The sequence below is a fragment of the Erythrolamprus reginae genome, chromosome 1 (assembly GCF_031021105.1).
Source record: "Erythrolamprus reginae isolate rEryReg1 chromosome 1, rEryReg1.hap1, whole genome shotgun sequence".
In the NCBI taxonomy this organism is placed as follows: Eukaryota; Metazoa; Chordata; class Lepidosauria; order Squamata; family Dipsadidae; genus Erythrolamprus; species Erythrolamprus reginae.
Genome location: NC_091950.1, coordinates 392306204 through 392322634, shown reverse-complemented (window position 1 = coordinate 392322634; position 16431 = coordinate 392306204). Strand labels below are relative to the sequence as shown.

At 45.7% G+C, this 16431-nt stretch overlaps 1 protein-coding gene across 1 annotated transcript in view; it reads right to left on the bottom strand.

The window, feature by feature from the left end:
* Nucleotides 1-1739: 1739 nt before the first annotated feature.
* SLC35F6 (solute carrier family 35 member F6) overlaps nt 1740-16431 on the bottom strand; it is a 34141-nt gene continuing 19449 nt past the window's right edge. Inside the window, exons 3-6 of the mRNA XM_070734906.1 lie at nt 14876-15047; nt 9604-9816; nt 6327-6437; nt 1740-4222 (exon numbers count right to left, since the gene is read on the bottom strand). Of these exons, the coding sequence (XP_070591007.1) occupies nt 3741-4222; nt 6327-6437; nt 9604-9816; nt 14876-15047 (978 nt within the window). The 3' untranslated portion in view covers nt 1740-3740. The remainder of the gene's footprint in view (nt 4223-6326; nt 6438-9603; nt 9817-14875; nt 15048-16431) is intronic.

The following is a 16431-nucleotide window of genomic DNA, read 5'->3' as shown; positions in this document are numbered from 1 at the left end:
AAAATAAATTAGAGATACTGAATGGCTAATGCAATTAAGGCTTCTAAGCCTTCTTTTTCCGCCTCCGGCACCACAATCTGACTATGATTACATGGCGTGTGCTGATCCACCAGGCATCTGAGGACAGAACAACAACCATAGCACTTGTTATATGTGTGTGTGTGTGTGTGTTTTTCTTATATTATAAAAATCAATAAAAATATTAAAAAAGAAGAACAACCATAGCAGAAGAGAAGTGAGCACTCGGCAAAGCCAGAGCTGCAAATGCTGCGACATTGGTGGTCACACACGTCTGCCCAATTTCGTGCCTGTTTAGGCCTTACCAGCCACCTGTGGACACATCTTGGGCAGCCCCAAACCCACTGTCCTCTTCGAACACGATGGATGAACATCATCATCATCATGATTACTGGACTCTGCTATCAATTTGAAGTAAAAAGCTTCTCCAAACTAGTAGTTAGTCCTCGACTTACAACAATTGAGCCCCAATTTTCTGTTGTTAAATGAGACACAGAGTGGGCCTTCTCTGGGTCCCATCAACTAAACAATGTCGGTTGGCGGGCCCCAGGGGAAGAGCCTTCTCTGTGGCGGCCCTGGCCCTCTGGAATCAACTCCCTCCGGAGGTTAGAACTGCCCCTACTCTCCTTGCCTTTCGTAAGCTCCTTAAGACCCACCTGTGTCGTCAGGCATGGGGGAACTGAAACATCTCCCCCGGGCAGATACAATTTATGAATGGTATGTCTGTATGTATGTGTGTTTAGAATATGGGGTCTTTTAAATATTTTTAAATATTTTTAAACAGTAATTTAGATTTGTTGTAGATTGTTTTTTCACTTGTTGTGAGCCGCCCCGAGTCTGCGGAGAGGGGCGGCATACAAATCTAAATAATAAATAAATAAATAAATAAATTTGTTAAGTGAGTTTGCCCCGTATTCATTCATTCATTCATTCATTCATTCATTCATTCATTCATTCATTCATTCATTCGACTTATATGCTCCCCTTCTCCGGCATATTAAAAGTGATTTAAAAACTCCACATTATAAAATCATACAACCACACTTATTCATAGCACAATCTTACTAATGGCCATAATATCATAATAATTAAGGACTTGAATCTTAAAAAAACCACACTAAACAATTCACCAAGAATCCCAAAGGCTACTTTTTTCAAGAAGCAATTGGACTTTCTGTTTTTTCTTTGAAGAGGTTTCACTTCTCATCCAAGAAGCTTCTTCAGTTCTGAGCTGAAGAAGAGCTGAAGAAGCTTTTTGGATGAGAAGCGAAAGCTCTTCAAAGAAAAACCAGAAATTCAAATTGCCTCTTAGAAAAAAACCATATTTGGGACAACCCTTCAGGAACTTGTGTAGCAAATCTTATGCCGACTTACCTCCAGACCCTATTGCATGTGAACATGTCCATGTATTGCTTTTTGATTATTGCTGTCCGATGCTTAGTTATCTTTTCATTTTGTAGTTTTATTCATTTAGGTCTGTGTTTCCCAACCTTGGTCACTTGAAGATATCTGGACTTCAACTCCCAGAATTCCCCAGCCAGCGAATGCTGGCTGGGGAATTCTGGGAGTTGAAGTCCAAATATCTTCAAGTGGCCACGGTTGGGAAACACTGATTTAGGTAACACTCCCATCCCCATCCATTCCTGCAGAGACTTCAAAACAGCTCAGCTGATAAAGCCCCACATAAAAATAAATTTAAACTGAACAGACACAAAAAGGACTTCAAATCAGAAAGTATTTTATTGATTACAAAACCGCATTCTTGTTAGCATCTCCCAAGCAGGAGAAACCCAACTGGTACCTCCATTCCCTGCTCCAACTAAGTGTCACCCAACGGTGTCATCAGTTACCAAGAGCACATGGGGAAGATCTGCTCAGCACTTAAAGGAGCTGTCAAGCAAAGTAGGGTTGCTGATATACTTGGAGAATTGACCTCACGTATTTAGGATGTCCTTCAAAACAAGACACTTTCTATGCACCCTTGAAACCCATCAACAGGTCACAGTTTATTAGGATGCCTTTCTACCATGGGTTTTCTTTTAGATGGCAGGCCAGTAGCATTTTTGGGAATAGCAACAGTCTGGGAATGAGTCACAATTTTCCTAAAAGTCCCTATTTCCTGATTGCTGCTCAGACATGTGTGGAGAAGTAAACAGACATCAAAGGAGTACATCAACTGTGCCAACTGCTGGGAAAAAAAATACTTGGCAATTGGCCTTTAAAATCTAGGCCTTTTTAGCATAAATAGCAAAAATTAGCACATAGAAGTAACTCTTATGCTCCCTTCTTCCAAACTGCATGATCCAGGACCAACTATTCTCTTTAGCAGTCAGAACAACTTTACTAAATCCTAGATTCTGGGTATTTTAGGGCGAAAAATGCTGGACTGTAATTCCAGACTATACACTGTGGCACGCCCATGCCCTTGACCTGAGGCTGCTCAATAAAGCAACTCCTATCTTAACTACTCAGCAGTCAGCTTTGACCCATGTCAGCAGTAAACTTCTCACGTGATAAAAGGGAAACAGAAAGCATTTCACCAGACCTCACTAGAGGAGCTCTTACTTAAAAGAAGGCAAGGTATACAGCGAAGAGGAAAGTTAGGGTAGCCTTTCCTGTTCCCTCTTGCGTGTGTTGAACTGCCCATGTTTGGGGAAGGCCCCTTCGGAGAAAAGAGCGAGGCAAATATTCATGTCCCAGGACAATGTTGTGGGATCCAATCTGAGTTGGTCGTTGGATGCCTGGGTTTAGTCTTCCAAGCTTTCGGACTCAAAGGTAGACTCATAGGGAGGAACTCAAAAGTTTCCTGAGGATGGAGTCCATCCTCAGGGAACCTCTCTCTCTTTCCAGAAACTTCTCTCTTTCTAGAAACTTCTCTCTTTCCAGAATGGGCTCCACCAGGAGTCCAAAAGTTTAGAACAGAGGTCTTCAAACTTGGCCACTTTAAGACTTGTGGACTTCAACTCTCAGAATTCTCCAGCCAGCTATGCTGACTGGAGAATTCTGTAAGTTGGAGTCCACAAGTCTTAAAGCTGCCAAGTTTGGGGACCCCTGGTTTAGAAGATGAAACCTCTGTTGATCAACTCAGATTGGCTCCTGCAGAGTAACAAGAACGAGAAATTATAAAAATTGCGTTTGACAGAAAGATGGTTACTTGCCCCTGGTCTTTTTAAAATAGAGTAGACAATATTCTACTTGGCAGAAGCATGAGAGTATCCTTTATGCAGGTCGGACTACCAAGGATACGCAAAGGTCCTCCAATTGCTTTGTGATGTTATTTTAACAGAAGATAAACAATAGAAGGACAGATACCAGCCAGAAGGTAGATGGTATAGCTTAGAAACTATACGGAGGAAACCTTTCCAATGACGTCCACTGTCCCCATCCCAAAATGCTGATGAAGAAAGATGGAGCAAGGCTTTAGAAAGCTTCCAAGCAACTCCAGGAGAGAGCCCATAGCCACTTGACGGCTGCTTAGCAGCAGCAGAGCACTGCTTTGTGGTTGCTAGAGAAAAAGTAATAAACCCCTTCAGTAAAAGGCAGAAGAATGAAAAAACGGAGAGCCATCCAGATGTTTAAAGTTAAGTAAAGCATCCCCAGAGCTAAAGAGCAGATCTTGAAAACCAGTCGAGTGTTTTTAGCCCGATCTCCCAGCAATGCAGGCCAATTCATTCAATAAAAGGTCCAACGTTGTGGTGCAGAAGTTAAGAGTTCCACTGCCATCAACTATCTCCATTGATGGAAAGCTCCTCCGTGGCCAGCAGGCCTTCTCTATCAACTTCTCTCGTTGCAACCGCTGCTGGTGGCTTCCTCCAGGGCAGGCGAGCAAGGAGGGGCCGATGCAGTTCATTATACAGGGCAGCTCCGAGGAGAAGGATGAGGAAACCCAGGATCTGCAGTCCATGAAAGACCTCCCAGCCAATGGCCAGGCTGACAACCCAGATGACAATGGTGCGCAGGCTGTCGAGCACCATCCGGGTGGTGGCGCTGATCTCTTTGGTGACGCTGATGCCGGCAAAGTTGAAGAAGGCAATGCTGCTGATGTTGCCCAGCAGGGCTACAGCAATAAGTGGCAGATTGCCAATCTGACAGAAGGCATCTATAGCATCCTCGAGGACCTGCCTTGGGCTACCACTGAAACTGCCCCCAGGGATGAAGTACATGGGCACCAGGATGATGGAGAGTATGACGAACCCAAAGAAACCTGTTAAAGAGAAGAAATGAAACAATAAACTCTATGGAAAGTGAAGATGATAGTTATTGAACGGTTTAAGTTAAAATTTGGTATTAACTAGAGGGGAAATCCAGATGGCAAAATGAGCTCTTATTGGTGGAGGCTAGGCGAATATATACCTACAATAAAGTTATATAGTTTTTGGAATTATGAGTGAAGATGAAAATCTGTGGTGGTCCAGATTCAAAAGTTGAATATACAGTAACAGTCTGTTAAGGTGGATGTTTATTAATTTTATTGCTTTTTTTCTTGGTTGGAAGATACTCCAGGAGAGGTTTTAGAAGGAAGAAGGGGAAGTAGAAAGGGAGGAAGAGAAAGAGAGGATGAGGAAAGAAGCAGTAAGGAAGGAAAAGAAGGAGAGAGAGATAAAGGAGCAGTGAAGGGGAAGTAGGAAAGAATTAGAAGAAGGTGGAGTGCAAGAAAGAATAATTAAAGGGAAAGACTGGTTAGTTAAGAAGGGGAAAATTAATTAAATAACGGCTTATGAACTAAAGGATAAAAATTTTGGAAATATGGTATGTAGTATTGGAAGGTATATACATGTTAAGTTTGTTAAATTTGTATGTGAATGTGGAGAAAAATAAAAAAATATTGGAAAAAGAAGAAGAAGAAATGAAGATGACTGAAACCTAGGAGGATCATAAGTCAATCTCCTCCAACTGATCCTGTCAAAAAGGTAAAGATAGTGAGTTGTGCTCAAGACCTAGTGATCACATTGACATAGTCTTGGCAAGAATAAAAATGTTGCTTGCCATTGCCTTCTTCAGAATGTTTTTCTAATGTCCCAGTCTGGATATACTTCTGGATGTTCCTGCTAGTCTCTCACCAGTACCTTAACTCAGTGTTTCCCAACCTTGGTAACTTGACGATATTGGGACTTCAACTCCCAGAATTCCCCAGCCAGAGAATGCTGGTTGGGGAATTATGGGAGTTGAAGTACATATATCTCCAAGTTGCCAAGGTTGGGAAACACTGCCTTAATTGACTTCCAAGCCCAGGCAAGATTGGTCAGATACTGTTACCTGCTGAATCTCTAGGAGACATTCTCCTTCCAGTAGTTTATTTTATTTATTTATTATTAGAGTTGAAAGGGACCTTGCAGGTCATCAAGTCCAACCCCCTGCCTAAGCAGGAAATTCTACAGCATCCCAGCCAAATGACAGTCCAATCTCCTTTTGAAAATGTCCAGAGTTGGGGAGTTCTTGACCTCGGCTGGCAGGCTGTTCCACTGGTTGATTGCTCTGACCATCAGGAAGTTCTTCCTTATTTCCAGATTGAATCTCTCTTTGGTCAGCTTCCAACCGTTGTTCCTCTTCTGGCCCTCTGGTGCCCTGGAAAATAGTGTGACCCCCTCCTCTCTGTGGCAACCCCTCAAGTACCTGTATACTGCTATTATGTCCTCCCTGAACCTTCTTTTCCCTAGGCTATCCATGCCCAGTTCCAGCAATATCTCTTCACAAGTCTTGGTTTCTAGTCCCCTAATCATTTTGGTTGCTCTTTTCTGCACCTTCTCCAGAGTTTCTATGTCTCTTTTGAAATATGGTGACCAGAACTGAATGCAGTACTCCAGATGTGGTCTGACCAGGGCGTTATAGAGTGGTATTAATACCTCCCTGGTCTTGGAGTGTATCTCCCTGTTGCAAAGCTGCCTTCTCCAATCTGCCATTTTCTAGATATGTTTGAAGTTTATTACCCTCAAAGTATCCTCAGTTTTACTGTCAGGTTATTCCAGAAGCTGTAGCCCCTACACAGCTGTTATAAAACCTGAAGAAAAGTTGACTGCTGAAAGAAAGGGACATTTTCCCCCAAGCAGAATGGAAGAAAATTGGTCACTTTACGAACTGTAGAATTATGCCATGTCTTGTACACCGAGGAAATAGAAATAATCTTTTGGGGGACATTCTTTCAGCCATTAATTCACAGCTGTTCATGATGGTCTTCAAAGAACATAGAAGCTACCCAACTGTAGCAGCGAATTATTTATAATAGTATTTTTATTTTGTCAGAGATGGTAGCTGTTCATCTATGTGAACCCAGATTCCATCTCTGAACATTCCCAACATTGCTTACATACCTTCAGTGCCAACAGCCTGCAGTGGGTGAACATTGTGCTTGTAGATAAACTTCTCCTCCAGCACCATCTGAATGGCCACAATAACTTGGGCCATAATGATGAGAAGGTCACCTGTGGAGAAGCAAGAAGTTGAGCACTCCATAAGCAATACACTCCCTCTACCACTTATTTACTCTGTCAAATCCTGAAAGGAAAAATTTGTGAGAGGGCCACCTATTCTATTATGTATGGAGATAGATGCCCTATGCTTCTTTTTCTCCATAAATTTCATTCTTTTTACTACACTGTTGATTAGTTTTATGAAAGCCACTTAATTTAATAGAAATGCATATTATAAAAATAAACTAGTAATGGGTCAGTTTTACAAACCAGATACACTAAAACATATAAAATAGTATTTACAGTCCAGTCATACAGTCAAATCAGTCAGTAACTCTTAATACATTAACAATACATTAGGTCCCACAGAGTTGGCCTTCTCCGGGTCCCATCGACTAAACAATGTCGTTTGGCGTGACCCAGGGGAAGAGCCTTCTCTGTGGCGGCCCCGACCCTCTGGAACCAACTCCCTCCAGATATCAGAGTTGCCCCCACAATCCTTGCCTTTCGTAAGCTCCTTAAAACCCACCTCTGTCGTCAGGCATGGGGGAATTGAGATATTCCCTTCCCCTAGGCTTATAAAATTTATGCATGGTATGTCTGTACGTATGATTGGTTTCTTAAATTGGGGTTTTTTACATTACTTTAAATATTAGATTTGTGCATATTGTCTTTTTACTGTTGTTAGCCGCCCCGAGTCTACAGAGAGGGGCGGCATACAAATCTAATAAGTAAGTAAGTAAGTAAGTAAGTAAGTAAGTAAGTAAGTAAGTAAGTAAGTAAGTAAGTAAGTAAGTACCGTATTTTCCGGCGTATAAGACGACTTTTTGACCCCTGAAAATCTTTCCCAAAGTGGGGGGTCGTCTTGTACGCCGGATACTGATTCCATAGCCGTAGGCTGCGCCTGCGCAGACCAAAATACCGCCCTACGCGCCCTTTTCCATGGGCGCGCAGTCTCCATCCCCCTGCCAGCCCATGGGGGTCGGGGACGGGTAGGCGCCGACAGTAGAAGGTGCTGCCCCCGCCCAATCCGCTCCCTCGCCTCCTCTTCCACCGAAAGAAACGCGCCAAGCCTCGCATTGCTCCACCCTGCTTCGTCCTGCCTGTAATCCTCTGTTGTGTTTTCGGGGGGGGGGGGGGGGAAGCGGCGGGAAAATCCTGTGCTGGCCAGGAAAGCCGGGTTTGCTTTCCGTGATAGCAGCGTGCCTTTTAAACACGCTGTTTCCTGGACCTCTTTCCTGGGGGGGGGGGGAGGGGAGTGGCCTCCTCCCCCACCCACCCAGGAAAATGTTGCAAGAAAGCAGCGTGTTTAAAAGGCGCGCTGCTTTCACGGAAAGCAAACCCGGCTTTCCTGGCCAGCACAGGGCTTTCCCACCGCTTCCCCCCGAAAACACAACGGAGGTCTTCCGGTACCAGCTTGAGCCTCGCGTTGCTTCGCCTGTCATCCTGGACCTCCGTTGTGTTTTCGGGGGGAAGCGGTGGGAAAGCCCTGTGCTGGCCAGGAAAGCCGGGTTTGCTTTCCGTGATAGCAGCGTGCCTTTTAAACACGCTGTTTCCTGGACCTCTTTCCTGGGGGGGGGGGGGGGGGGAGGGGAGTGGCCTCCTCCCCCCACCCACCCAGGAAAATGTTGCAAGAAAGCAGCGTGTTTAAAAGGCGCGCTGCTTTCACGGAAAGCAAACCCGGCTTTCCTGGCCAGCACAGGGCTTTCCCACCGCTTCCCCCTGAAAACACAACGGAGGTCCAGGATGACAGGCGAAGCGGGGTGGAGCAATGCGAGGCTCAAGCTGGTACCGGAAGACCTCCGTTGTGTTTTCTGCTGGGGGTGGGGGGCAGGAGGACCTTCATGGCTTTTCCGGGCAGCTGGCTTGAGCCTTGTGCATGTCAGCAAAGCCGGAGACGTGGAGGGAAAGGAAAGAGAGGGAGGGATAGAGGAGAGGAAAGAAGGAGGGAGGGAGGGAGGCAAGGGAGAGAAAAATGAACGAGAGGGAGAGAGAAAGGGAGGAAGAGAGGAAGGAATGAAGAGATAAATATAAAGGGAGAGAGGGAGGGGAAGGAAGGAAAAGAAAAAGAGAAAAAAGTGGAAGGAAGAGAGAAGGAAAGAAAGGGAGAGAGAAAGAAAGAGAGAAGATAGGAAGGAAGAGAGAGTGAGAGAGGGAAAGAAAGAAAGAGTGAGAGAGGAGAGAGGAAGGAAGAGAGAGAGAGTGAGAGAGAGGAAGAAAGCAAGAGAGAGAAAGGAGTGGAAGGAAGAGAGAGGGAGAGAGAAATGATAGAAAAAAGGGGGGGAAGAGAAATGAGAAAATGATTGAGGCAGAGAATGACAGGAAAGAGAGAGAAATAGAGAGAGAAGTGACTCTTGATTTAAAGCATATGGTAAAAGCACTTAAATAATAACAGAGAAAAAACCCCCCAGCCCTCACCTGTTTTTATTAATAGTTATGTTTTTGGATTTGCTGGTTGTTTTAGTTTTAATAGTAATAGAGTTTGGTTTTGTTTTATTATTAATTTATTTTAATAAAAAAGTAGAGATTTTATTTATTTATTTATTTATTTATTTATTTATACTTCTATGCTGCCCAGTCCCAAGGGGACTGCCGCTCAGACACTATACTTTTCCGCCGCTTCTTTCTTCTCCGCCTCGCCTCCGCTACTCCCGCTGCCACCTTTGCTCTCCCCGCCGGGGGTAGTCTTATACGGCGAGTATATCTCAAATTCTATATTTTAACTGGAAAAGTTAGGGGGTCGTCTTATACACCCAGTCGTCTTATACGCCGGAAAATACGGTAAGTAAACAAACAAACAAACAAACAAACAAACAAACAAACGCTGCAAGCCTTACTTGTACACTTACAAAAACTATAATCGAACACACAATTCTTACTATAGCAGTCACAATGAATCAGCAATACAAACAGAGAAATAACAGAGACACAGAGAGAGCCATGCCTCTGATTCCCTCTTATGGCAATCTACAACATTAACTCTTAAAACTATAGTGCTTCAATACATACAAGCATGCATTGTTAGCTTGTTTATATATTGCCAAACCCAAAGTGTTATGTACATAGTATTAACAACATCCAACAGGAAAGAAAGCCTGTGACCTGTCTGAAGATAAAGAGCATGAACTACAAAGGAAACCGCTCTCCAGGATTCCTGCAGAGCACCTTCTTTACATACCTGTGATGATCTCACTGAGTTTGTGGCTTTCATCGTGATTGCTCAGCAAATCTGCCAGGCCAACCACCACCAGCCCTACAATGGTGATCAGGATGCCCAGCCATTGGCTCAGTACCAGCTTCCTCCCCAGGAAAGCAACTGAGAGCAGACCAGTAAAGATGATCACGGCTCCACGCAACATCTGAAAGCTAGAAGCGCTGGTCATGTTCAGAGCTGGGATTGCAAAAATGGGAAGTGGGGAAAGAGGGAAGAAGGACAATTAGAGAAAAACTAGGACAAGAAGAGATGAAGAACAACTAGAAATTGGGCTACGATGAACCCCAGAATGCTTCCTCTTAGGAATTCTACGGCAACACCTTAATAAAAACTATACATATTTGATTATTCATATCACCACTGCGGCTAGACTGGCTTTTGCTCAAATGTGGAAAAATGAAAATATACCACGGGAAGAGCTAATACTGGAGAAAATTACACAATGCGCAGAAATGGCTAAATTGACATTCGAACTAAGAGGCAAAAAGGAGTCTCAATTTTATAATGGCTGGAACCTATTTTATTACTGGCTTGATAAAAGATCAAACCCGACAAACAAACAGTAAAATTTTAACTATGCAAAAGAAACTTATCTGGTGAATGTCTAATGTATATAGAAGATAAAGTTATGAGCAAATGTTTAAGACTATTACTCGCCTTTTTTTTCCTCTTATGTCTTTTTCTATTTTTTTTTGTTATTCTTTTAGCAATCCAGATTATTAAGCTACCTATAAATTGGTTATAGAGAATATATATAGTTTATATTAATATATTAATATACAGACTTGTTGCGCACTCGCCCGCTTCTATTATGTTTTTAATTTTATGTAATCGTCTTGTTTTTTGTATTGTCTTATGTATTTATTTATGTAAATAAAATTTAATTTAAAAAAGACAGAAATTGAGCTACGATGGTAGGAACCAATGCTTAAAATCAGTGAAGGGCTACCAAAATTTTTACTACCACACTGTGGGTGTGGCTTATGCAGGATGCCTTGCATTTTCTTTCATCTTTCAGTGCAAATTGAGTGCTCTGGGCTGGAGCTCAATTTTCACTACCCCACATACTCAGTTTCATCAGATGCAAACTATTTATTTATTCTGAATGGCTTGCTTGTATTAAAAACAGCCGTTTCTGTATGGAAGAACTGTATGGTTGCACTTATAAAACAGGCAGAGGGAGAGAAAGGTGTTTTTCAGCCCTTTCAGCAAGGCCAGCAGCAAAGAACAGAAACTTTAGAGATTTTGCTTAAATCTCTGTACACTTGCCCCTTGACCCCTCCTAAGGACAAGGTCAAGGCAAGGTCTTTCTCAGCCTCTTTCTCACACTTTCTACTTTCCCAGGGCTGATCAATTCTTTTTCCTCTCCCTCCTCTTTTTTCAAGGCCAGAGATAAATAATAATATTAATAATAGATTTAATAATAATACAGTGTTCCCTCGATTTTCGCGGGGGATGCGTTCCAAGGCCGCCCGCGAAAGTCGAATTTCCGCGAAGTAGAGATGCGGAAATAAATACACTATTTTTGGCTATGAACAGTATCACAAACCTTCCCTTAACACTTTAAACCCCTAAATTGCAATTTTCCATCCCCTTAGCAACCATTTAGATTATTACTCACCATGTTTATTTATTAAAATTGATTTTAAAAACATTATTAAAGGCAGACGAAAGTTTGGTGATGACATATAGGGAAAAAAACCCACGAAGTATTTTTTAATTAATATTTTTGAAAACCCGTGGTATAGACATTTCGCGAAGTTTGAACCCGCGAAAATCGAGGGAACACTGTATTTAGATTTATAGGCAGCCCTTCTTCTCACGGACTTAGGACGGCTTACAGAATAAAATATAAACAAAGATAGAAATTGAACAATACAGTTAAAACATTGAAAAAGTAGAAATAAAAACCCAGTGTAAAAACAATCAATTATCCCTCATTCATACTACTGGCCGGAGTGGATCCATTGCCTCCAAGGTGCCCTATTCTGAGCAAACCTCTCTCTCCCCATCTCTTTTACTGGATTTCTTTTTTACTGGGACATGGTAGGGCAGTGGTAAGAATGTAGTACAGTGATCCCCCGGTTATTGCGTCCCCGACCATTGCGAACAGGGTAATTCGCGATTTTTCAACCCGGAAGTCAAAATACCATCTACGCATGCGTGCCGGGCACGCATGCGTAGATGGCAGCGGCTTCCCTGGGTCTTCCCCCTCTTGCTGGCGTCAGCGAGGAGTTTCCCCACCGCCCATGCAAACTCCTCGCTGCCGCTCGCCCCGCCCTTCGCCTGCCCACGCCGTTCGCTCCCCCCCTCTTGCTGGCGGGAGGGCGAGAAGCCCTCCCCAGCACCCGCTCGCCCGCCCTTCGCCCTGGCGGAGAAATTCCAGCCCCCACCTGGTCCCGCCCGATCCTCCTCCCTGAGGCAGCTCGCCCTCCCATGGCCGCTTCCTCCACCCTCCATTGCAAGCCCTCGCCACCGCAGCCAACGCGCGCTGCGATCTTCAAGCCCGGCTCCTTTCGGCCCAGCATCCCGGGCCAAGCAGCTGCCTTCCGTGACTGAGCCTGGCTCGCCCGGAAGATCGTAGCGCGCGTTGGCTGCAGCGGCGAGCGAAGCCAAGCCGGCAGCAATGTCGCCGCCGGTGCAGCCAACGCGCGCTACGATCTTCCGGGCGAGCCAGGCTCAGTGACGGAAGGCAGCCGCTTGGGCCGAGAGGAGCCGGCCTTGATCCGCCAATGCGCGCTACGATCTTCGGGCCAGCCAGGCTCAGCGGATCAAGGCCGGCTCCTCTCGGCCCAAGCGGCTGCCTTCCGTCACTGAGCCTGGCTCGCCCGGAAGATCGTAGCGCGCGTTGGCTGCAGCGGCGAGCGATGTCGCCGCCGGTGCAGCCAACGCGCGCTACGATCTTCCGGGCGAGCCAGGCTCAGTGATGGAAGGCAGCCGCTTGGGCCGAGAGGAGCCGGCCTTGATCCGCCAACGCGCGCTACGATCTTCCGGGCCAGCCAGGCTCAGCGGATCAAGGCCGGCTCCTCTCGGCCCAAGCGGCTGCCTTCCGTCACTGAGCCTGGCTCGCCCGGAAGATCGTAGCGCGCGTTGGCTGCAGCGGCGAGCGATGTCGCCGCCGGTGCAGCCAACGCGCGCTACGATCTTCCGGGCCAGCCAGGCTCAGCGGATCAAGGCAGCCGCTTGGGCCGAGAGGAGCCGGCCTTGATCCGCTGAGCCTTCACATTCCTCCAAGTCATTTCGCCGCTCATGTCCTGGCTAAACCGGGCAGCAGGAGACAGGCTTTGAGTTTTGGCTGCGGGGCGAGGGAGTTAGGAAAGTCCTACTTCTCCCCCCGCAGCCAAAACTCAAAGCCTGTCTCCTGCTGCCCGGTTTAGCCAGGACACGAGCGGCGAAATGACTTGGAGGAATGTGAAGCTGAAACCGGCCGGTTTCAGCTTCACATTCCTCCAAGTCATTTCGCCGCTCGTGTCCTGGCTAAACTGGGCAGCAGGAGACAGGCGGTGGGCTGGGAGCCGCAGGCGAAAGGAGCTTGGCCATTGTTCTCCGGACCCCGCCTGCAGCCTGGAGAGGGAAAGGGCCGCCGCGGGGCTGAGCGGGCGGGGTCCGCAGAACAATGCCTGGCGCCGCGCTCCGATGCCCGAGCTCCTTTCGCCTGCGGCTCCCAGCAGCACTTTGAATCCAGCAGCTTCTGCTGGATACGGGCGGTGGGTGGGACGAGCGGCGCGGAAGCCAGGGGCTGTGGCAGCTCGCCCCCCCCATCGCCCGTATCCAGCAGAAGCGGCGGGATTCAAAGGGATTCAAGGCTAACTTCTGCGCTTGGCTTGAGGACTCAGCTCGGAAGCTGCACGGGTGTTTTAAAAGGTCTCCGCCGGCATGGGGGGCTTCCTACCACCTCCCGAACCCCCAACTCGGGTTTGGGGGGGTGCTAAGAAGCCCCCCATGCCGGCGGAGACCTTTTAAAACACCCGTGCAGCTTCCGAGCTGAGTCCTCAATCTTCGGCTCCTCGCTAGCGCTGCGGAAGTAAAAACACCATCTGCACATGCGCAGATGGTGTTTGTACTTCCGCAGCGCTACTTCGCGAAAACCCGCTCGTTGCGGGGGTTCCTGGAACGGAACCCTCGCAACGAGCGGGGGATCACTGTATTGCAGGCTAACTCTGCCCACCCCCAGGAGTTCGATCCTGATTGGCTCGAGGTAGACTCAGAATTCCATCCTTCCAAGGTTGGTAAAATGAGGGCCCAAGCTGTTGGGGGCAATATGTTTTATAAATTGTTATTGAGTTTGTATTGACTTGTCTTGACTATTGCAATGCAGTCTACATGGGGCTACCCTTGAAGAGTGTTCGGAGACTTCAGCTGGTGCAAAATGCAGCGGCGCATGCAGTAATGGATGTACCATGGTATGCCCGTATTATTCCATCTCTACGCGAGCTGCATTGGTTGCCAGTCGGTCTCCGAGCACAATTCAAGGTGTTGGTTATCATCTTTAAAGCCCTAAATGGCTCAGGGCCAAACTATTTACGGGACCGCCTCCTCCCTCCTCCCTCATTGCGGCCAGTAAGGGCCCACAGAGTCGGCCTTCTCCAGGCCCCGTCCTCCAAACAATGTTGGTTGGTGGGACCTCGGGGAAGAGCCTTCTCTGTGGCGGCTCCGACCCTATGGAATCAACTGCCCCCAGAGATTCGCATTTTCTCCTCCCTATTGGTTTTACAGAAAGCTGTTAAAACCTGACTTTTCTGACAGGCTTAGAATTAAGACTGATTGTTGCAAGTATGGTTTTATAATACATGTGATTTTAATGATGGGTTTTTTTTGGTTTTTTACTTAAATTGTATTTATAGTTGTTAGCTGCTCAAAGTCCATTTGGAGTGAGCGGCATATAAATGAAATAAATAAATAAATGAATGAATGAATGAATGAATGAATGAGTGAATGAATGAATGAATAAATAAATAAATAATCCATTGTAAGATAAAATACAGGAAATAGTATAAGGTCAGACTAGATGGACCATGAAGTCTTTTTCTGCTGTCAGTCTTCTATGTTTCTATAAATAAATAAATAAATAAATAAATAAATAAATAAATAAATAAATAAATAAATAAACAAACAAACAACCACCAAACAAACAAACAAACAAACAAACAAACAAACAAACAAACAAACAAACAAACAGGTTAATTGGTATTGCTATGGCCATTTTATGCACAAAGAGACATCTGTAGACACTTACCCACATACATGAGGCTAGTCCCTGTCATATCACATAGTGCTGGAGGCAAGAAAAGCAACCGGTTAAAGGGCTGAGGGGGTGTCATGGTGGGTTCCGGCCTCCTCCGGTCAGTGCAGAGCAGGAGATAGAAGACAGCCAGGCAGGATAATTCCCCGAGAAACATGCCCACTGCCTGAAATGCGAACCAAAAGGTTGACAAAGTTTTGGACTGACATGGACAGCAAATCCCCAATAAAAGCCACCAACATCTCTCCAACCTCCCGGCAGAATTTGGACAGATTGCCAAGTTAGTTTGAATCACGGATTTGGATGCTTCACTGTATGTTCATGACTGTTTCCACTGTGTTTTCTCTGAAAGCCTCTGTAGATGGCAGCCTTTTTTCCCAATCCTAATTGTTTTTGGAAGCTAAGAAGGATTAAACCTAGTTGCAAAAGGAATGGGAGACTAGTAGGAAATCCCAGGCCTGTAGATGACTTGAAAGAATATCTAAGAAGGCAATGGTCCACCATTTGTACTGTTGCCAGGAAAACTGTGTCAGAAATAAGTTTATTTCTTGAAGTAATCTTACAATGCAAGAAAATAGTCTGTAACCATAGGAAAGGCTAATGTAAGCCATAATCAATATGTAATCATGGGTTTATTAACTGTGCTGAAACCTGATTGGCTGTAACCTATCTAAAAGGAATAACACCCTTGCATGGGTGTGGTTTGTGGTTAGTGCTTTGTGGTTTTGTAGTTAGTGCTTAGCAGTTAATGGTTTCTGGGTGGTTGCAGTGGTGGATGTAATAGTAGTTGTATTATAACTTATTTAGAGAAACATTTTGCTAAGAAGAAAAGTAAAATATATTTTTACAAGAAAGCCTGCTGCAGTGTTTTTCATTGAAGACGTCAATTAGGCAGAGTATTCCGCATGTGCAAAACTCTCCCAACAAACTATACTGATCTCCTCCTGGAGACCAATTAGATCACACAGAGTTGGCCTCTTGCGGGTCCCATCGACTAAGCCATGCAGGTTGGCGGGCCCGCGGGGGAAGTGCCTTCCCTGTGGCTGCCTCGGCCCTATGGAACCAACTGCCAATCCAAGGAGGAGCTAGATAATTGATCTCCTCCTGAGCTGTCTGCCACACTCTCCTCCTCCCTGTCACTCATGTCTTCTTGGCCAGAGGAGCCAAGTTAAGGAAGACCGGCTCTGTTATTTAAGAGCAGCAGCACCCATAACAAGGGTCCCTAGCATACGGCACAGTTTTAAAAAGGGGAGGCTTCAATTGCCAAACAGGCTGGTCATTTTTGAACCGGTGCTTTTGCTGCCAATGTTCCTGATTAAGTAGTGGTGATAGATTAAATGAGCTCTTGGCCGTATGTGTGGATGAATGCTGGACTGAAAATGGCTTTTCTTATTTCATTATTGTATTTTTCGGTGTATAAGACGAACCTTTTTGCCGCAAAAAAGTGCGTCAAAAACTGGGCGCGTCTTAGACACCGAATGTTGCCGAGGCCGCCCGGCAACCCATGGTGGGAAGCCAGTGGCTCGGCCCTGGGGATGCCCCGAAGGCGG